Below are 22,533 nucleotides of genomic sequence, written 5' to 3'. Positions count from 1 at the left end.
AGCTGCTCTTCTGCGCTACCGGTTCTGTAGAACCGGACCGAACCGGTAGGATTCCACACACCCCTGCTTCCACGTGCAGGAAATCCCCCATGGTTTGCAGCCTCACGCAAGCATGGATATCGCACGCGCACTCACACACCGTTTCAGTTCTGCACTAGGCGAACCAGTTGTTAAAGTACGTGCAGGCCACCCCTGGAGAGGAGAGGGACACCCCTCCCCCCCCCCAAAGTGATTTTTGAGTGAGTGGGGGAGGCAGCTCACCCCCACCTGCCCTTTTTTTCCTGCCGCAAGCCCACCAAGGTCCTGGGCATTTACACCTTCACCAAGCGGGTGGCCCTGGAGGAGTTTGAGAACAAGCCTCGGAAGCAACAGGGCTACAGCACGGTCTCCCACTTCAACATCGTCCACTACGACTGTCACCTGGCGGCGGTCAGGTAAGGAAGCCCGGTTGGCAGCGGCTTTGGCATTCAAGCCAGGGCCCCGATTGATGTGAGGAAGCCCCACGTGGGTCAGTATGGAGCCGGTCGGCTAATTGGGCGGGTTCTCCAGGGCAAGGGGTTTGGGAGAGAGCGCCCCCAGCTAAGATTCTGTGCCGTTCGGACAACCCCCCAATCCCACTCCTGGCTGGAGTCCCCACGCAGCCTATTTTGGAGGCAGGTAAGGGGAGGGTGCGCGCAGATGTTCAGGGAAGGCAAAGAAACGGGCCGCCCGGAAATGTGGGAACGCCGCAAATGGGCCCATTTCCAACTTCCAGAGAACTTCTGGAGTCCGGGGAGGCTGTTTCGCCCTCCCAGAGGATCAAGAAAAGCCTCCGGGCCCAGGGAGGGCAAAAATGCCCCACACCCACCCGCCATGGTGCAGGAGGCTGACTAGGGCACGCCCACCCTGGGCACGCCCACCCAGCCCCGGGCAGAGAACCCATTGCTAAAAATTTTAAAGCCCACCCCTGGGTTTATCCCTGAAGGACCCAGGCCCTCTGGGGTAGGGCTGGGTGAGCTCCTGCCCCGGGTGTGACTTTCGTTCGCCTGGCAGGTTGGCGCGAGGCCGCGAGGAGTGGGAGAGCGCCGCCCTGCAGAACGCCAACACCAAATGCAACGGCCTCCTGCCAGTCTGGGGGCCTCACGTCCCGGAATCTGCCTTTGCCACCTGCTTGGCAAGGTGAGTTGGAAGGATATGCCCTTTTCCTTGGAACACCTGTGGCACCTGGCAAGAGGCATCCTCCCACCTGGGAGGAGGAGGGGGGGAGGAAGGAGCCCTTGTGTGTCTCGTGAGGTGTCCCCCCTTGCCAAAAAAAAAAAAGTGATCTGTTTTTGTGGCTTATCCTTCCTTAACCTCGTTTTCCCCTCCGAATCGGTCCCGAATGGCAGTGCTTAGGGCCCGGGGGACTCCGGGGGCCCTAATCCGCCTGTGGTTCTTCTCCCTCGACAGGCACAACACTTACCTCCAGGAATGTACGGGGCAGCGGGAGCCCACCTACCAGCTCAACGTGCACGACACCAAGCTGCTTTTCCTGCGGTTTGCCACGGAGCAGTCGTTCAGCGTGGACACGGGCGGTGGTGGGCGGGAGAGCAACGTCCACCTGATCCCCTACATCATTCACACAGTGCTTTACGTCCTCAACACGTCAGTATTCCCCCGGGGCCAGTGGTGGGATTCAAATTGTTTTGCTAGCGGTTCTGTCGGCGTGGCTTGGTGGGCGTGGCAAGGGAAGGATATGCTGCAAAATCCCCATTCCCTCCCCCACCCCCCTAACCTGCTTTCCAGCTCCGTTCTCCTGGGCAGGGCAACCCAAAAAGACCCAGCCGATCAGCTGGGACTCAATGGGAAGCAGAGAATAGATGGGGCCAGTCAGAGATGGGATTGGCCGGTTCTCCAAACCAGTGATCCCCAACCTTTTTGACGCCGCGGCCCGGTACCGGCATCAGCTGGACGCCGCGGCCCGGTACGCATCGCATCTTTTGATGAGGCTGGTGCTTCACGCCATCTTTTTGATGAAAATGGCGTGCTTCCGGTGAGCTTTCTACCGGAAAAGCTCACCGGAAGCACTTTTTCATGAAAAAGATGGCGGCGCCAGCAAGCCGGCTGCCGGTAGGAGTTGTTCAGCGGACGCCGGTCCGTGGACCGGTGGTTGGGGACCCCTGCTCCAAACGACTCAAAATTTCCACTACCGGTTCTCCAAAACCAGTCAGAACCAGCTGAAGACCACCTATGCCCCGGGCCCTTTGTCGTGCTTTTAAGCTCGTAGGTTGGAAGAATGTGACCGGAGGAGGAGGAAGAGGCGGTCAGCGGTTAATGGCTGAGAATGTTGACCACAGAGGGTTTGCACACTCCCTTCCTCTGCCCCACAGCCCATCTTGGCAGGCGGTGCCATGCTGTGGTGCCAGCGAGACAGAACCTCGCCCCTTATCTTGGGAGGCCTCCCCGGGCCCAAATTACTTGCAGGTAGCCCTCGGCGTACGACCGCAATGGAGCCCAACATTTCTGTTGGCTGTGTGAAACATTGGTTTTAAGCGAGTTTGTCCCATTTGAACGACGTCCCTCTCTCCATTTCATCAGTGAATCCCTGCAGTCATTCAATTGGTGACCTGGTTGTTAAGTGAATCTAATTGATTTGACTCGTCAGAAGGTTTGTGATGACCCAGGGTGGGATACAAAACAAACACAGTCACAGAAAACAGGGGAAGCCCCTTTTATTCCTTCACTTTGCTTCCAAGCTCTGAATATCTTTTGACGGAAGACAAAAAACTCCCGCACAAACAGTTACACGAAGAAGGAAAAAAGCAACACAAACCAGGCAAGATAAGGGCTGGAGGACATCCACAGATGACACACACTGGGAAGGACGCCAAACTCAGAGAGGAACCATAAACTAGAGATATTTACACACTTTGTTTCCAGCACTCACCCATACGCATGTCCATCCTCTTATTCAGTTGTCACAGCTGCAGCCAATTGAAGGGGATCAAGGCCTTCTCCTCCCCAATAGACCACATACCTCCTTTATCCTCTCCTCCCTGCGTGCCCTAGGATGGAGAGGGGATGGGCCTGGGTCCTCCTCTGACTGACCAGCCGGCCTGTGCCCTTCCCCAGCCTCCTCCACAACCTCCGGAGCCACACTCCCACTCCCTGTCGGCTCTTCCTCCTCTCCCTCAGAGTCAGTCTCCACCAGGGCCATGACAAAGGTTGCAAAAGGGGATCATGGGACCCTGCAGCCGTCGTAAATGTGAGTCAGTTGTTAAGCATCTCCATGTAAATCACATGACCGTGGGGGGAGAATGGTACAATGGTCATAAGTGTGAAAAACGGTGCTAGGTCATGTTTTTCAGTGATGTCACCTTGAACGGTCACTAAGTGATCTGTTGTAAGTCGAGGACACTCCAGGTAGTCCTTGACTTAACAATAGTTCATTTTGTGAATGTTTGGAGTTACAAGGGCACTGAAAAAAAAAAGGGACTTACGGTCGTTTTTCACACCCACAACCGCTACAGTGGCCACGTGATCAAAATCCGGGTGCTTGGCAACTGACTCGTATTTATGACTGTCGCGGTGTTCCAGAGTCACAGTGATCCCCTTTTTTACGACCTTCTGCCCCAGCGGGGAAGCCAGATTCACTTCACCAACGTGTTGCTAACTGAACAGCGGCAGCGATTCACTTAACGACGGTGGCAGGAAAGGTCATAAAAGGGCCGAGAAATCACTCAAAAGATCGGTTTTGCTTAGCAGTGGGAATTTGGGGCTCAGTTGGGGTTGTAGGTCGAGGACTCCTGTACCCTTGGAAGATGAAGGCTCTTGGGGTGTCTATGGAGATTCTCAGTCCTCCAGGTCATGGTTGTCCCAAAGGAGATTTATTTCCCCCAAGAGGCAACTGGACTTTCTGGTTTTTCCTTGACGATGTTTCGCTTCTTCCGCTCTGACTGGATAGTGGGGAATGGAAGGATTTATAGCTGGGTCATTTGCATCCTTTTAGAAGGTGATTGAGGCCCCTATCTGTGTCCTCGGGGTCACCTGAGTGGTGCAAATGTGTGTAGAGCGTTCTACAACACAGCTCCTTTCAACAGGTCCAAGAAGGCTCCACACCCCTTTGCACCACTCAAGTGTCCTTGAGGACACAGATAAACCTCCAAGTGGCCTCCTGACTCTAAAAGGATGCAAATGACCGATTGTCTGCAAGGAGTATAAACCCATCCCACTGTCCAGTCAGAGCTGAAGAAGCTTCTTGGGTGAGAAGTGAAACGTCTTCAAAGAAAAAACCAGAAAGTCTAGTTGCCTCCTGAAAAAGCACCTTTGGGACCCACCAAACAGCTCCCTCAAGTTTTATCTGTGTCCTCGGGGTCACCTGGCGCCAATGGGTGTGGAGCCTCCTTGGAACTGTTGAAAAAACTGTGTTGTAGGTTGGAGATAGATAATGTTGTATCTGTTGAGGGAGGGCTGTTCAATTTGGACAAAGGTGGCCTCTTTGAGCCTCTCTTTCAAACCAGAGGTCCTCTCTGCCCCAAAATGTGGACTTGGCTGCCTTCAAAAGAGCAGCCAAGAAGGCTCCACACCCATTTGCACCACTCAGGTGACCCTGAGGACACAGATAAAACCTCCAAGTGGCCTCAACGGCTCCCTAAAAAGGATGCAAATGACCAAGTTGTCTGCAAGGAATATCAATCCTTTCCTTCCCCACCATCATCCAGTCAGAGTGATTAAGAGTGAAGCTTCTTGGATGAGGAGCAAAATGTCTTCTAAAGAAAAAACAAAACAGAAAGCCCAGTTGCCTCTTGGGGAAAAAAAAAGGGGTTTGGGAGACACACACACACACACACACACATCCCCCAATGGAAGAAGGTAGCAGGACTGGGCTTGTCTCCTGCTTGGCCCTTATTACCCAAGACCTGCCCTCCTGCCTCCTGCCCTGCAGAAACGAGGCCTTGGGTGTGGGGAAGGGTCTCTCCCTTCCAAGGCCCTCCCCCCCCCCTTCCGACCGCCTCCGTTTCCTTCCTTTGCAGGACGCGGGCGACTTCCCGGGAGGAGAAGAACCTGCAGGTCTTCCTGGAGCAGCCGAAGGAGAAATGGGTGGAAGGGGCCTTCGAGGTGGACGGCCCCCACTACTACACCGTCCTGGCGCTCCACATCCTGCCCCCCGAGCGGTGGAAGGCGCTGCGCATCGACATCCTGAAGCGCCTGCTCGTCATCTCCCACGCCCGGGCGGTATCCCCGGCGGGAGCGAGCAAGTAAGCCCAAGAGACGGGGCTGGGGTGCGGCAGGCAGGCAGGCAGGCGGTCCTCGATGTCACACCCGCGTCAAAAGTGTCCGTCAAAGCCATGCCAGGGCTTCACTCCCCCGCCCCGTGAGAAAAAGGACTTCCTGTTTCTGACATTACCCCCAAATGGGCTGCAGGCAGTGGTGGGATTCAATTTTTTTTACTACCGGTTCTGTGGACGTGGCTTGGTGGGCGTGGCAGGGGAAGGATATACTGCAAAAACTCTTCCCTCCCCACCCCACTAACCTGCTTTCCAGCTCCGTTCTCCTATGCAGGGCAACCAAAGGAGACCCAGCCGATCAGCTGGGACTCGATGGGAGGCAGAGAAGAGAGATGGGGTTGGCTGGGCAGTGGTGCAATTCAAAAACTTTTACTACTGGTTCTGTGGGCTTGGCTTGATGGGTGTGGCTTGGTGGGCGTGGCAGGGGAAGGATACTGCAAAAAAAACCTTCCCTCCCCTCCCCACTAACCTGCTTTCCAGCTCCGTTCTCCTGGGCAGGGCAACCGAAGGAGACCCAGCCGATCAGCTGGGACTCGATGGGAGGCAGAGAAGAGATGGGGTTGGTGGGGCCAGTCAGGGGTGGGATTTGCTGGTTCTCCCGACGACTCCAAATTTCCCGCACCTGGTTCTCGAGAACCAGTCCGAACCGGCTGAAGACCCCCCTCTGGCTGCAGGGGCTCCAGAACCAGGCCAGGTCGGAGAGCAGCAGCTTTGGGGCTCGGGGTTGGTGCAGGAAACGGGGGAGGATGGGTGGGGTGGGGTGGGGGGCAGCTCCAGGCCACCTGTAGTGGTCATGGGTCGCTGTGTGGTCTCCTCCCCGCCCTTCGCGGGCTGGCATTAATCTGCCCACCCCCCTGTCCAAGGCGCCTCATGGCCTCTCTCTCCCCTCCCAACAGGCTGACGGACAGAGCCGTGAAGGACTACGCTGCCTATCGCTCCAGCCTCCTCTTCTGGGCCCTGGTTGATCTCATTTACAACATGTTCAGAGTAAGTGCTTGCTCGCATCGGGGTGGCCGAGGGGCTTCCCCTTGACCGCGCGCGCATGAGCCGCCAAGAACGAGGGCGCAGGGCGCCACACCTGCGGTGGTGTGCAATTGCAGTGGGTTGCCATGCCATGGCCTGCCCTCCTCAGCCTCTTTGGTGGAGGGGCCAAAGCTTCCCAGCAGAGATCCGCTCTCCCAACTGTCCACCAAGCTGAAAAGGGAGTCCATTAGACCCCCCCTTCCCCCAGAAGGACTGGTTAGGCCAGGAAAGACCCTCCACCCCAGGGGACAGTTTGACAGATGCCCCTCTTTCCAAGCTAGGTTTCAGTCTTGGCCTCCCCCTTCCTTCCTCTTTTCCCTCACATCATCTCTTTCTTTCTTTTCTTTCTTTCTTTCTTTCTTTCTTTCTTTCTTTCTTTCTTTCTCTTTCTTTCTTTCTTTCTTTCTTTTCTTTCTTTCTTTCTTTCTTTCTTTCTTTCTTTCTTTCTTTTCTTTCTTTCTTTCTTTCCTTCCTTCCTTCCTTCCTTCCTTCCTTCCTTCCTTCCTTCCTTCCTTCTATGATCTCCCGCCATCCTTCCTCCTTCCCTCTATCTCTCCCTCCCTTCTTTCCTTTCGTCTTTTTCCTCATATCACCTTCCTTCCTTCCTTCCTCTTTTTCTTTCATTCTCTTTCCTCCCTATTTCCCTTCTTTCTTTTTCTTTCTTTTCTTTCCCCTTTTCCTTCCTCCCTTCCTTCCTCTTTTCCCTCATATCATCTTCCTTCCTTCTTTTTCTCTTCCTTCTATTCCTTCCTTCCTCCTTCCTTCTTCTTTTCCCTCATATTATCTTCTTCCTTCTTTTTCTCTTTCCTTCTTTCCTTCCATGATCTATCACCTTCCTTCCTCCCTCTTCCTCCCTCCCTTCTTTCCTTTCTTTGTCTTTTTCCTCATATCACCTTCCTTCCTTCCTCTTTTTCTTTCATTCTCTTTCCTTCCTATTTCTCTTCTCTTTCTTTTCCTTTCCTTTCTTTCCCCTTTTCCTCCCTCCTTCCTCTTTTCCCTCATATTATCTTCCTTCCTTCTTTTTTCTCTTTCCTTCTTTCCTTCCATGATCTATCACCTTCCTTCCTTCCCTCCCTCCCTCCCTCCGTTCTTTCCTTTCTTTGTCTTTTTCCTCATATCACCTTCCTTCCTTCCTTTTTCCTTCCTTCCTTCCTTCCTTCCTTCCTTCCTTCCTTTCCTTCTTTCTTCCTTCCTTCCCTTCCTTCCTCTTTTCTTTCATTCTCTTTTCCTCCCCTATCCTTCTCTTCTCTTTCTTTTTCTTTCCTTTCTTTCTCCCTTTTTCTCCCTTCCTTCCTTCTTTTCCCTCCATCACCTTCCTTCCTTCCTTCCTTCCTTCCTTCCTCTTTTTCTTTCATTCTCTTTCCTCCCTATTTCTCTTCTCTTTCTTTTCCTTTCCTTTCTTACCCCCTTTTCCTCCCTTCCTTCCTCTTTTCCCTCATATCATCTTCCTTCCTTCTTTTTCTCTTTTCCTTCCATGATCTCTCACCTTCCTTCCCTCCCTCCCTCCCTTCTTTCCTTTCTTTGTCTTTTTCCTCAAATCACCTTCCTTCCCCCCCTCCCTCTTTTCCTTCCCTCCCCCTCAAGTGCCAATGTCTTTCCTGCTTCCTCTCCCCCTTCAGAAGGTGCCCACAAGCAACACGGAGGGGGGCTGGTCCTACTCTCTGGCCGAGTACATCCGCCAGAACGACATGCCCATCTACGAGGCGGCCGACAGAGCCCTCAAGTCCTTCCAGGAGGAGTTCATGCCGGCGGAGACTTTCTCAGAATTCCTGGACGTGGCCGGTGAGTTTCTTGCCATCTTCCCTTCTTCGGGACAACCGGTGCTGAGAGGGGGGCCGTGTTGGTGCGCACGCACAGCCGGCTCTGACTTACCCCGCTTTATTTCAGGATTGTTATCGGAAATCTGCGACCCCGACGGCTTCCTCAAAGATCTCTTCAACTCTCTTCCCTGAGCGGCCCCCAAAGAGAGACTGTTGGACTCCCATTCCCCACCCACCCACCCACCCAAATTTTCTACCTACCCCCCCCACCTCCTCACTTCTCAAGGAACGTTGCCGTCACTTTTTCCTCACCCGCCGTTCCTCGGCCCACACTCCCTTCCTTCCTTCCTTCTCCTCCTTGAACCCCATTCCGGAGTGATGGATTTGGGTTGGTTTTCTTCTTGCTCCTTGCTCCTCGGCGGCCTTCCACCTCGCCTCTTCCAAGCCGGAAACGTGCGACGGACTCACGGAAACCCAAGCCTGGTCAAAAATTTGTGTGTTTTTTTTTTTCTGCTTCTATGTGTGTGATCATTTTATCGGTCAATAAATAAGTTAAATACAGTCGGAAGGAAAGACACATCTGGCCCGGTGTGTCTCTGGGAAACCAGCCCTTTTGCTTTTTTCCCAGGGCTTCGGTGGAGGACTTAGCAGTTAGAAGACTCTCCGAATCTTCCCTTGGCTTTGGATCCTGCCTCCTTGCACCCTGACAACCCTGGGTTTTGCGTTGCCTCTTCTCTCCACTTCCCGGTGTCGCCCGTTCCACGTGTGTTTTCTTTCCACAAGAAGAGGAAAGTGTTAAATCTTCCGGTGGGGACAAAGGAGCGGGAAGACACTCCTCCGCTGCATCATTTTTTCCCTGGCATTGAAGTGAAATTTCCCTTGGGTGGGTGGTCAGCCACCCGCGGCTCTGGAGCTGCATGCGGCTCTTTGGGCCCTCTGCTGTGGCTCCCTGTTGGATGATCCCACCACTGGCTGGCTCCGTCCCTCACCCTCATCTTCCCAGTCACTCCTCCCCTAGCCTGAGAAGGTAAAACACACACACACACACAAAGAAATGAGAGGGAGGGGGAGAGAGGAGAGACCCATTTCCCACAGAAAACACCAGGAGCCACAAAACCTGGATAGCTGTGGTGGGATTCAAGAATTTTTACTACCGGTTCTGTGGGTGTGGCTTGGTGGGCGGGGCAGGGGAAGGATATACTGAAAAATCCCCATTCCCTCCCCACCCCACTAACCTGCTTTCCAGCTCCGTTCTCCTGTGCAGGGCAACCAAAGAAGATCCAGCCGATCAGCTGGGAGTTGATGGGTGGCAGAGAATAGGTGGGGTTGACGGGGCCAGTCAGAGGCGGCATTGACTAGTTCTCTAAACTACTCAAAATTTCCGCTACCAGTTCTCCAGAACCCGGTCAGAACCGGCTGAATTGCCGCCTCTGCTGGGTAGGGGTGACAGGGTGTGTGTGTGTCGTGCCTGGGAGTGATGTTGAGTTGGCCACGCCCACTCAGATTTTGTGACTCCGATGTTTTCTGTGGGAAACGGGTCCAAATGGCTCTTTGAGCGTTTAAGGTTACAGACCCTGTTGAGGTAATTCCCCGTTAGGAGAATGAGCGCATACAGGGAGACGTATTTGAGAGGAGTGTCGGAATAATACACACAGATACACTATACAGTAAATGTAGGTTTTTACTTCCAGAAAGGTTTAAGCAAAGTCCAAAATAAGCAATCCAAAGTCATTCACAAGTTAAATCCGTCAGTTTTTCAATCCAGGAATAATCCAAATATCAAATTCCAGTGTCAAAAACAGTTCAGTAACAGACTTACATTAAATCCAGTAATATCAGTCAATTAGAAGAAATGGAGCATTGGCCATACTTTCCAACAGAAGGAAACAGAGATACTCACTCAGACATACTCTCTTCTGAGACTAAGACTAAAACAATCCAGGTTTCTGGCTCCATCTTATGGCCGTTTGAGAAACCACACCCAATTGCATGCTCTTGCATTCCCTTAAAGATACAGTACTAAAATGTTTATCCTGGTTTATATGTTTCTAACCCAAATACCTGTTAGGTGACTCATATTCCTAACAGACCCCCTGGACCTTGTGTCATCCCGTCTTCGGCTCACCCACCGGGATGGGCTGGTAGCACCCTTGATTTCATTCCCCCGCATGCTTGGATTGGGCCTCTTTCCCAGAGGTCGTCCCCCCCTCCCCTAAAAAAAGGCAGATCTCGCCCAGCTAGGACTTCTTTCAACACCCTTACAAGGGCAGCAAAAATAAGGCGCTGCAGCCACACCGGATTAGTAATCCTGCGACTTGAGCAGCCGGGCCCTGGGATTACTTGGGGTGTGTGTGTGTGTGACCCATTCTGCAAGGAGTGGCTCCAAACCAGCCCAATCGGCACTTTTGCTAGCCCAGCAAACAGATGTGGGCTGATCAGCCGAGGTGGAACTGCCTTTCGCTGTCCTTATGCTCCTCGGGTGGGAAAACTTCCGGAGAGGCTGTTCCAGATTTCTCGCTGGCCGCCCTTCGCTTAAGCAACCCGAGAAGAGGAGATTAATTCCGATGAGAAACGAGGATCGGCTCCGTGGCCCGGAGGCAGGGCTGGGATGGCTAATGGTTAGGGAATGTGACCGGAGTGGTTGGAGGTGTGGATTTCAGTCTTGAGCATCGTTTTTGTTTTCACGGGGGTGGCCCAATGTAGACGAAGCCCTCGTTGCTCGCTGTTGGCATCGGAGAGGGAAGTTAAGCTGTGGGCCGCCATGGGAGGCACGGGTGCGGATTTTGGCATGGTTATTGCCCGGAAGAGACGGGAAGGGGGAACCCAAGGCCTGGCAACAAAAGCCAGGGCAGAATCCCCAGGTTTTTGTTGTTTTTTTCCCAAAAGGCAACGGGACTTTCTTGTCCAGTTTTTTTTTCCCCTTCCTTGAAAATATTTCGCTTCTCCTCCGAGAGGCCTCCTCAGTTCTGACTGAACTGAACGGAGTGAACTTCAGTCAGAACCGAAGAAGCTTCTCGGAGGAGAAGCAAAACTCTTTCAAGGGAGGGGTGGAACCCAAGAAAGTCCAGTTGCCTTTTGGGGGAAAACATCGGGCAACCATAACCTGGATGATTGAGAGTCTCCATAGGCGTTTAACCAGGATAGAGATGGCCCTGGGAAAAGGGTACGGAGCACCCCAGACTAATGGATAGGATTGCAGTAAGACTCTGCAGGGAGTCCTTAACTTACAACCACAATTGACCCCAAAATTAGTCACTCAGTGAGAAATTGGTTATGTAAGTTTTGCCCCATTTTAATGACTTTCCTTACATGTGTTAAGTGAATCACTGCAGTTGTTAAATTAGCAACCTATTGGTTAAGTGAATCTGGCTTCCCCATTGACTCAGCTTGCGGAAAGTCGCCAAAGATCTCCTCACTCCTGGATGCTGTGACCGTCATAAATGCGAGCTGGTTGTCAAGCGTCCGAATGTAAACCACGGAAGTGTGGGGGATATTGCAACTGTCATACTAAGTGTGAAAACAGTCCCAAGTCCCTTTTTTTCAGTGCCGTCGTAAGTTCAGACAGTCACTAAGTGAACTGTTGTAAGTTGAGGACTAGCTACAAAGTGAAAAGAACCCACTGAGTCATCAGTGGGCTTGCTAAGTGGGGCTGGGAATGTGCCCCTTAGCCAACGAGGGCACCCAGGGTGCTTCACCTTTTCCCCAAGATATTCTTGGGGCGTCCTGGCCCCCTTTCTCCTTCCTTTGATCTGGAAAGCCCCCATCCAGGGTCAGCTCTTTGGTCCTCAGCCATCAGTTGTGTTGCTGTCCCTGTGCTGGATCATCCTTTGATTGCTTTCCAAAAAATCTTTTTTCCCACCAGCAGAGATCCTTCAGGCAGTGACTCAGAGGCCGGCAGGAAGGTGCAGGGCTCCCTGGGATCGAGAGCTAGATCTCCAGCACGCTGGACAAGATCTTTTAAGCAAGATCTTTTGGGCAGGACAGCAAGTACCGTGTTTCCCCAAAAATAAAACCCAACCGGAAAATAAGACCTAGCATGATTTTTTTTTAAAGGATTATCTTTTAATTACCCCATAATCCCTTGTGGGGTGAAATCTAGGTAACTCAATGGAGCTGAGTGTTTACTGGCCGGGTGCCTTTCCTGTCGCCGATGCGGAGTTCTATTCCGCAGATATATTCTCATCATACCCAGGGAGAGAAATATCTGCCTCTGCCTAGGATCAAACTCACAGCCTCCTGATTACGAGATGAGAGTTCCACCTCTAGGCCACTGCACCACGGCGTGATTTTTCAGGAGGCTCGTAATAGAAGCCCTAGCCCCAAAAAATAACCCCTAATTAAGATTGCTTGGTACCGCCTTTCCCCGAAAATAAGACCTAACTGGAAAATAAATCCGAAGGCTTCTTTTGGAACCATAATAATAATAATAATAATAATAATAATAATAATAATAATAATAATAATAATAATAATAATAATAATAATAATAATAATAATAATACTAAAATAAAAATCCCAGGGCCCTCAACCTTCCATTCTCACGTTGGCCTTTCAGCCAACAGGGAGTTTCGTCTGGCCATGAAGAGGCCCAGCCCAGGGAGGAAAGGAATGGGGTGGTTCCGTTTAGCGGAGGCAGGTTGGTTGATGATGATCTCGATGATCCTGAGAGATTGAGGTCATTCTAGGAGTGTTTAGACCTGCCCTTAACTCCTTCCCTGGGGAAGGCGGTGTCGAACGCCACCTTCCTGGCTATCCATGCCGACGGCCTCTTTGCCAGCGGGCCAGCAAACTTCCAACCAATAACTCCGAGATAGGCATCTTCTCAAAAGTTCTTCTTATTTTGGATAGTAAACTGGTACAACTGGGGATTCCCGAATCTGAAAGATCCGGGCTTCCTTGCAATAAGTAAAAAAAATTACAAATCCACCCCCCTGCACCCATCACTGCATCACATGCCCCAATCGCCATCCGTCCCAACTTGAGACTTCCCCTCACTTGTGCGCAAAATAACATGACCTTGAATTAGAAAAAGAATGTTGTTACGTCTAACCACATACACCCCCCAAGACATTCCCCCCCTCCCACTTTCCCAGGCTCAAAATGTGGCAGTGTGGAAGCGTCTGGTGCTAATAGGGCTTCCAAAGCTGACAGCTTCTCTCTTCCACTTTGGTGATCTGGCAGGGGGAAAGCCACTGAGCAAAGGTTTAGCAAATTAAAAACCTTATTTTGCCCAGTAAGACGTTTTGTGCTGGATTTTGCAAGATTTTGCAAGGAGGGGGCGTCTCGCCTGCTTCTCAAGGCAAAAGGGAGAGAAATTCAAGGCTGGGCTAACCTGAGAAGTGCGGTCGGTCGTTGAACTCTCCGTTATGCCTCCTGGGGCTTCGCACAACCTTCACCAAAGGTGTTGCGGTGGGGTGTGTGTGTGTGGGGGTGTATGAACTAATCCACCTTAGGGTGAGGTTTTCGTGAACGCCGGCTCAGGTTTCCCCCGAAAGGATGTGCAAATCTGTGCAAATTGGAGAGCTTGACGGAAGGATTTTAATGGCAGGGGAGAGGCCTCAGGAGGCAACCAGGGGATGATGACGAGGATTGGGAATTCAAACCCAGCACGCAGAGTCAGCGGCAGGGGATTGTGGGATGGAGAGGGATAAGCCCTTCCTCGCCTCCCCCCCTTGAGAATTGCGTGTCTAAAGGGGGAAAAAAGTGGAATTAGGGGGCTTAGCACGTTTGTGTTTCAGAAACAGGGGGGGGAAAAACCCAAGCTGCCCAAATTACGTCCTTTCCCAAGGAACTCGGGAGTCAGAATCTCTTTCATGGATTCCCTCGACCCCGCTGGGAACGTTTTGTCCTAAAGAGCGTAGTCACTCTTTATTTATTTTTTTTTTTTTTTTTTTTTTTTTTATTTATATAATAATAAAAAAAAATAAATAAAAATTTTATTTAAAAAAAAAAAATATAAAAAAAAAAAAAAAAAAAAAAAAAAAAAAAAAAAAAAAAAAAAAAAACCAAAATCCTTAATTTTTCCCCCCCCCCAAACCCCAAAAAAAAAAATTAAAATAAATATTATTTTTTTTTTTTTTTTTTTTTTTTTTTTTTTTTTTTTTGCAGGATGAGACGGGGCCATTCCTTCTCCAGGCGAGACGCCACCGTTTCTTGATCAGACATGTCCCAAAAGGCAATTTTAAAAAAAAAAAAATGTACAGGCTTTTCTGTTTTGACAGTCCCTTAAAATGTGCGTTTGTGTGTGTTGTGTGGGGGGTGAGTGTTGTTTTCCTCCTTTCCCCTTTTCCTTTCTGGGTGTGAGATTAGCAAAAGACACAAAGCTTTGCCAAGGTTTGCGTTTTGCAATCCTGGCATATGGCCTGCCCTGAACACCGTGGCTGCTGCAATTATTATTCCCCCCCCCCCACCCCCCGAGATAAATCACTCCAGAATTTGGGTTCCCCGTTTTCAAAGGCCTGGCAACAAACAGTGTTTTTTTTTAATTATTTTGAAACCTTGGCAGCTCCCAGAGAAAGCCCCAACCCGACTAGGGTTAGCCTCCAAACATGCTGTAGTTAACAGAAACAAATTTCCGGCAATCTAATAGACCTAGAATGTGGTTGTGGCAAGACCAGCCACAAAAGCCGTTTTAAAAGAAAAACTTTGCAGAATAATTTTGTTGGTTTCCTTGAAGCAGGCAGCGTTCATTATTCAGCCGGGTTGCCTTCAAAGGCATAGACCACATCTCCCAGAATCCCCCATCGCTGAGAATTTACAGATGGACAGAGTTGGAAGGGACCTTGTAGGTCATCTAGTCCAACCCCCACTACGCCCAGGCAGGAGACCCTACACCATTTCTGACAGAGAGCAGTCCAATTTCTTCCTGAAAGTCTCAAGTGATGATGCTCCCAACAACTTCCGAAGGTTGATTGTTTTCACTGTCAGAAAGTTTCTCCTTATTTCCAGGTTGAATCTCTCTCCTTGATCAGTTTCCATTCATTATTCCTTGTCTGGCCTTTGGGTGCCTTGGAAAATAGCTTGGCCCTCTCCTCCTCTCTGGGGCATCCCCTCAAATCTTGGAAGACCTCTATCATGTCTCCCCTGGTCCTTCTCTTCCCTAGACTAGCCAGGCCCAGTTCCTGCAACCGTTCATTGTTTTAGCCTCCAGTCACTCTCTCTTGCTCTCTCTCCCTCTTTCTTTCTTTCTTTCTTTCTTTCTTTCTTTCTTTCTTTCTTTCTTTCTTTCTTTCTTTCTTTCTTTCTTTCTTTCCTTCCTCTTTCTTTCTTTCTTTCTTTCTTTCTTTCTTTCTTTCTTTCTTTCTTTCTTTCTTTCTTTCTTTCTTTCTTCCTTCCTTCCTTCTTCCTTCCTTCCTTCTTTCTTTCTTTCTTCCTTCCTTCCTTCCTTCCTTTTTCTTTCTCACCCTCTCCCTTTTTCTTTTTCTTTCTTTCCCTCTTTTTTCTTTCTCTCCTTCCTTTTCCTTTCTCTCCTCTCTCCCTCTTTCTCTCCCTTTTTGTTCTCTTTTTCTCTTTCACTCTTTTTTCTTTCTCTCCTTCCTTCCTTTCTCTATCTCTTTCTTTTTCTTTCTCTCCCTCTCTCTCTCCCTTCAAATATTGGAAGGCTGCTCTCCTGTCTCCCCTGGTCCTTCTCTTCCCTGGACCAGCCAGGCCCAGTTCCTGCAACCATTCATGGTTATGTTTTAGCCTCCAGTCCCCTCATCATCCTGGTTGCTCTTCTCTGCCCTTTTTCTAGAGTCTCAACCTCTTTTTTATAGGGTGGTGGTCCACACCTGGGCAAGGACTCTCGGCTTTGGGAAGGCCAGAGCTTGGCAGTTGTGAGCTGAGCCAGGAGTGGCTTTTAAAGGACTTTTTTAAAAAAAAAAAACAACAACGAAGACTGTAGAGCAAGTGTAGCTCACAACCAGTTGGTGCAATTTTGGAAAAGCTTGGAGTGTTTTTGTTTTTGTTTTGTTTTTTTGAGGAACGAATCCTGTAAGAACTGCCAAAAGTTTTTGAGTCCTCAGTGCTTTCGACGCCATGTAGGTAGTCCTTGACTTAACAACAGTTCCTTGAGTGGCCGCTCAAAGTTACAACGGCACTGGAAAAAAGGGACTTGTGACCGTTTTCCACTCGGCCGTTACGGCATCCTCACAGGCATGTGATCAAAATTCGGGTGCTTGGCAACTGACTCGTATTTATGACGGTTGCAGTGTTCACGCGCTCTCCTTTTGCAGCCTCCAGATAAGCAAAGTCATTGGGCGAGGGCCTTAACAACCGGGTTACTCACTTAACGGCGGCCGTGAGTCCCTTAACAACGGCAGCGAGGAATGGTCTTAAAATGGGACAAAGCTCGCTTCACAACTGTCTCGCAAAAGTTGGGCTGAATTGCGGTCGTAACTCGAGGACTTCCCTGTAACAGGGAAAGGAGGATAGTCACGTGCGGGAGAAGGTGCCTCATCATCAAAGGCCATTTTTTCTTTCTTATTCTCCTTCGGCACCACGTGAGGCCTTGCCTCATTCTTTGCCCCCGGCGTCAATAGGCTCCTGTAAGTAATAATAGCAATTTCACGTTCTGGTACAGCCTTCCAACCCGTGCGTGCCGGTAGCTCCTTTGAAAAAGCCAAATTAAAAAAAAAAAAAGTCCGACTCAACAGGTGTCCCGCTAGAAGAGACAGAAGATGGGCGATTGAAGTCAGGAAACGCCCAGAGTTGGCAACCAGGCAGAAGTTTGGCTCAGTTTGCCAAACCTTCCTTTGGCCAAACTTTCCTTTTGTTTTGGAAAGCAACTTCCTTTCAGCCCTCTTTTCATTTGGCCGCCTGCTCGGAGGGGGGAAAGCCAAAGGATCGACAAAGTTGGCTTGGGAAGCTCGAGTTTACCGCTGGGGGGAAAGAATAGGAAGGGGAGGGAATCCAAGGAAGGAGCTGGAGTTAGCAAAATGCAAGGTTCAAGCTGGGAGACGCAATTCCCGGCTGCCGTTGAATCTTTCCCAGCAATTTGTAACGAAAGACAACAGAGGTTTCTTTGAAACGAAGGCCGCGGCAGGGGTCTTTGGGCTTTGGAGCATGACAAGAAGACAAGGGCCTTGTCTTGTTTGGTCACATTATGGATCGTCGCTGAAGCTTAAGCTCTGGCTTGTTCCCTAAGAGCAGAAGTCTCCAAACTTGGCCACTTTACAACTTGTGGACTTCAACTCCCAGAATTCTCCAGCCAGCAGAGCTTTCGGACAGGGAGGAGGTTGGGGAGGAGCATGGGCCAGTCCCGGAGTCTGGGGAAAGCTCTGACAAGGGCTCTGCGTTGGAGGCAGATGTGGGGTCAGGGCCGTCTGACAGTTATCAGCTGCCTTTGGAGATCAGTGGGGAAGAAGAGCAGCTGGAGCCTGTTCCCAGTGTGCACATGCACAGAGCTGCCAGACGAAGGGAACAGCTAAGGAACAAGGGTCGACTTGGTTGTAAAAGCACAGGTGGATGGTGAATGGCCCCTCCCGTAGGGAATAAAGAGGAGCGAAAGGGGAGGGGTGTGTTTGCAGGAGACAATTCTGGGAGTTGAAGTCCACAAGTCTTAAAGTGGCCAAGTTTGAGGACCCTGGCCTAAGAGAGAATGTCTGTCCATCTGTGCAGACCTGCAAATAAGCCAATCCGAGGCCAAAATACATTTGCGCCGGTTATGCCTCAACCGACATTTGCGTATCCTGGTTTCCTGTCAAGTAGGAAATGAAGGCAACCTATTTATAAGGCTGCTTCTTCTTTTTTTAATCCCTTTGGATCAGGTCTATAGAGATTCTCAGTCATCCAGATCGTGGTGCTTTTTTTTTGTTTTTCTTTTGAAGACGTTTCGCTTCTCATTCAAGAAGCTTCTTCAGCTCTGACTGGATGGTGGGGAACGGAAGGATTGATACTGTTTGCAGACAGCTGGTCATTTGCATCCTTTTAGAGGGTCGTTGAGGCTACTTAGAGGTTTATCTGTGTCCTCAGGGTCACCCGAGTGGTGCAAATGGTTCCTGTAGTTTGCAATATTTCCTGTCTTGCTCAGTTTCTGTTTCTTTTTTTTTTTAGCGGGTTTCCCAGTTTGGGACCTCCAAAAGGGTCCGTCCCCCCCCCAGCCCAGAAAACGTGGTTGGAGATTCACCGAAAGGATCTGTCACCTCCATGTTTCCTTCTTCCCGACAATATCCTTGGCTGAAAAGAAACAGAAGCGTGCAAATCCACTTGCTGGGTCTTGCCTCCCGAGGGAGCCCTGCGGGGAAAGGTGTGGAGTGACAGACACGATGGATCAAGGCAGAGTCCTCAGGTGCTCTAAGCAACCTCCTCGGAGGCAGGGAGGGAGGGGAGAATAAGGATGTCAGAATTATTCTCCCCTCCAGCAGGAATCGAGGATCTTCCCCCTTCTTGGAAGGGCAGGTCTTCCCCCAGGCTGACCTTCTCATCTTGGTTAGGAAACAAAACTTGGAATCAACAGCTCTCTTCCTCCAAAAAGGAACAGGTGGGGAAGCTGAGATCCTTCGCAGGAAAAGGAAAAGCTAACACGCTGCCTTGTCTTTGGCCAAAACTCAGACGGAGAATGGCCCAGAAGACCTACAGTGGAGGGGTCAGCCACCCTCGGCTCTGGAGCTGCATGCGGCTCTTCGGGCCCTCTGCTGTGGCTCCCTGTTGGGTGATCCCACCACTGGCTGGCCTCGCCTCTTGCCCTCCCCTCCCCGTCACTCCTCGCCTGGCCTGAGAAGAAATGGGAGGGAGGGAGGAGAGAGAGACCCGTTTCCCACAGAAAACACAGGGAGACACAAAAGGGTCATGTGACTGGGTGGGAATAATGTAGAGTTGGCCACGCCCACTCCAGTTTTGTGCCTCCCGGTGTTTTCTTTTCTGTGGGAAACGGCTCCAAATGGCTCTTCGTGTGTTTAAAGTTGCAGACCCCCTGACCTACAGGAAGACAACATCAGGGGTGGGATTCTGTCGGTTCGGACCGCTTTGGGCGAACCGCTTGCTTCAAAGATCAGCTGTCTCCAAACCGGTTTGCTGCGACGAGCCTGTGGGCCCACACACCCGCCCCTTCGCAGGACTGGCCTTTATCGCCCTAGCTGATCAGCGCGGAAGAGCAGATCGACGCTCCTCCGCCGTGTTCGTCCCCTGAAGTAACATAGTAGGTAAGGACTTTTGTGCGGATGCACGCATAAGGTGCATTAGGCGCAAACGCACGCAAAGCACACGATCACCGAACCGGTTGTTACACCGGCAGCATCCTATCCCATGGTTCACCCACCATTACCGATCCCCGCACCAGATCGTGTTTGCATTCGCCTCTGATGAGAAAACTTTTAGAGGACCATCCTTGCCATGGTTCCGAGCCTGATCTGGACACTCCGTTCTGTCTTTCCCGAGCCGGTGATCCTTTTGCCACAAAAACTGTGTGAAGGAACCTTTCTCCAGATCGGGCAAGCGGATTCCATCTGAAGGACGTCGCGGACCACAGCGGCTGAGAGAGCCAAGGCATTGGGTTCAGATGCCGCCTCAAAGGATGAGAACTCACGCATAATATCTCGTGGAACCTGGATTTCATTGGAAAAGAAAACTCCCTGCAGAAGGCAGGGAGGTAAGATCTTCCCCTCAGGGCCGCATGCTCCTCAAGGAGGGCTGGATTCCCATCCTGGTACCCCCCACAGAGGGTTATTTAAGAGATTAACAGGGTTGGAAGGGACCTTGTAGGTCATCGTTCAACATCCCGCCCAAGCAGGAGACTGTACAAAGGTGTCGAACTTGATTGCTTTACGTGGCATAGCGTGACATTTTTATTTTATTTTTTGCCTTTGTGCAGCCAGGGTGTACGTGGCCTGCGCACGACACATCCGGCCAGTTTGACAGACCTGCACATAATTCCTGACAGATGGCAGTCCAGTCTCTCCTTGAAAGCCTCCAGGGATGAAGCTCCCACAACTTCCGAAGGCAACTTCTGTTCCATGGGTTGATTGTTCTCACTGTCAGAAAGTTTCTCCTTATTTCCAGGTTGAATCTCTCCTTGGTCAGTTTCCATCCATTATTATTCCTTATCTGGCCTTTGGGGGCTTTGGAAAATAGCTTGACCCCCTTCCTCCTCTCTGGGGCAGCCCCTCAAATATTGGAAGATGCTCTCCTGTCTCCCCTGGTCCTTCTCTTCCCTAGACTAGCCAGGCCCAGTTCCTGCATCCTGTTTAGCCTCCAATCACTCTCTCTTGATCTCTCTCCCACTCTTTCTCCTTTCTTTCTTTCTCTCCTTCCTCCCTTTCTTTTCTCTCTCTCCTCTCTCCTTCTTTCTCTTTTTGTTCTCTTTCTCTCACTCTTTCTCTCCCTCTCCCTTCAACTAATGGAAGGCTGCTCTCCTGTCTCCCCTGGTCCTTCTCTTCCCTAGACTAGCCAGGCCCAGTTCCTGCAACCGTCCATCGTCCTCCAGTCCCCTAAATCATCCTGGTTGCTCTTCTCTGCACTTTTCTAGAGCCTCAACATCTTTTTATAGTGTGGTGACCAAAACTGGATGCAGTACCCTAAGGTGTGCCCTTACTAAGGCTTTATAGAGTGGTATTAGGACCTCCCGTGATCTTGATTGAATCTCTCTGTTAAAGCAATTTAGGATTGCATTAGCTTTTTTTTGCTCTGGGGAATCTGCAATTCGGGTAAACCTTGTTCCTCCTTGTGCTACGTCGCTGCTTGGCAACCATATTGGATTCTGAAGTGAATGTCGGAGGCCTTCCCACACGGGATCCCTTTTCTCTCGGCCCCAAAACGTGGCCCTTGAGCCATTGGTCTAGGCTGATCCTTCCGCCTTCAATCTTCCAGAGAGCAGAGAGCGAGCTTGAGACAGGATCTCTTTTGCAGCCAGACGGATCACGCGCCTTCAGCCGGAGGAGTGGACAGATCCCAGAGAGCTTGTGACTTTCCAGCCGTGCAGAAAACTTGAGGGGGTTGTTCGTGCACAGGTGGGTGTTGGCATCAAATGGGCCACCCATCCACCCATCTTGTCTCATTGACTTGGATCTTAATAACCCCAGAGAACTGGCGTTATTTAATCCGTCCTGGGCCCAGAGGTTTGCCAGTGTTTACTTTCTCTGAACGATTGCCGAGCAAGATCTCTCGACTTACATCAGCTGTTTTCTTTCCCAAACCATTTTTTTTTCTTCCTTCCTCATTTGCATCTCGCATATCAAAGGCTCTGGGTGGCTTCCAGAGGCATCTTTTGATCCCAGCAAGAGTAATTAAGACCTACCCCATCCCATACCGGTGAGGCGAGGTTGTAACACACCCCGTGTTGTGGTTAAATCAAGGAGAGAATCCTGCTATTGAATTGAAGGGATTGCCAACTAAAAAGATACTCCTTTTGGTCTTTTAAGCTGCCGGCTTGCTTGAAATGGGCGAAGGAGGAGAGTTTGCAGTTGGATGAACCGTCTGGGCAGGAAGGTTTGGGTTGCTCTGGCATAACCGCACAATACCAAAAAGGCCTCGTTGCAAATGTTTGCAAAACCGTGAGAATTGCTGCCAAGAGAAGCCGTCCCGGTTGTGTTTGCGATGGCCGAGGAGATGGTTGAACCTAAAGGATCCAGAACCGGGCTCTTTTGGCACCATGATTTTGAGACATTTACTACACCCAAAGCCTTTTGGGGTTTTTTGGGGCGCTTCTCACCTGAATCTCAAATCCTGGTGATGTAGCTATTTCAATAAAGTGTTTTGTTTTTCCCCCCTATCGGGGCAATCCAGTCTACCCAAATATGGGAAGCAACATACTGCTTTCCTTTCACCTTTCAGCCCCAATCCAGGAGCCTTTGCAGGCAGCCACTTTCGCCACCGACTATTTTGTGTTAAATGTACATTTTACCAACTTAAAGAACTAAAGGGAGACTAGGTAAAAGGTAAAGGTTCCCCTCCCATGTACGTGCTAGTCGTTTCCAGCTCTAGGGGGCGCTGCTCATCTCCATTACAAAGCCAAAGAGCCAGCGCTGTCCGAAGACGTCTCCGTGGTCATGTGGCCGGCATGGCTAAACGCCGAAGGCGCACAGAGCACTGTGACTTCCCACCAAAGGGGTCCCTATTTTTCTACTTGCATTTTTTTACGTGCTTTAGAACTGCTAGGTTGGCAGAAGCTGGGACAAGTAATGGGAGCTCACTCCGTTCCGCGGCAATGCTAGGGATTCGAACCGCTGAACTGCCAACCTTTCTGATCGACAAGCTCAGCGTCTTAAGCCACTGACCCACCACGTCCCTTCTAAAGAGAGACTTTGTACAGATCTATTTCAAGCTCTCACCAGCTAGCCATACTCTTTCTGGGATGCACAGCCTGGGTTCGAATCCCAGAAGGGCATGGCTAGCTGATGCGAGCTAAGTAGCTTGAAATAGATCTATACTAAGTCTCCCTTTATGTCGGTACATATAAATTGAACAGCTATTACAATACTTCACGCCGTGTTCAGGTTCTTTCTAGATTCTTTCTGAACCACTGGACAACGTCGGTGGTCTTGCCAAGAAACGAATCGGGCATTACCAGGATGTGGGAAACATCACAGTTC

General features: G+C 50.5%; 1 protein-coding gene across 1 annotated transcript in view; it reads left to right on the top strand.

Moving 5' to 3' along the window:
* Positions 1-8,597, top strand: part of UBR4 (ubiquitin protein ligase E3 component n-recognin 4) — a 134,285-nt gene extending 125,688 nt beyond the window's left edge. Inside the window, 7 exon segments of the mRNA XM_087944825.1 lie at positions 292-434; positions 1,033-1,158; positions 1,429-1,623; positions 4,992-5,216; positions 6,143-6,233; positions 7,889-8,051; positions 8,157-8,597. Coding sequence (XP_087800951.1) covers positions 292-434; positions 1,033-1,158; positions 1,429-1,623; positions 4,992-5,216; positions 6,143-6,233; positions 7,889-8,051; positions 8,157-8,221 — 1,008 coding nt within the window. The 3' untranslated portion in view covers positions 8,222-8,597.
* The last annotated feature ends 13,936 nt before the right edge of the window (positions 8,598-22,533 follow it).

This window comes from Notechis scutatus, chromosome 16, assembly GCF_049901735.1.
Source record: "Notechis scutatus isolate UNSWTSFEM ecotype Mainland chromosome 16, rNotScu1.2, whole genome shotgun sequence".
In the NCBI taxonomy this organism is placed as follows: Eukaryota; Metazoa; Chordata; class Lepidosauria; order Squamata; family Elapidae; genus Notechis; species Notechis scutatus.
The sequence above is the reverse complement of the archived record's forward strand: the minus strand, read 5'-3'. Positions and strand labels throughout refer to the sequence as shown.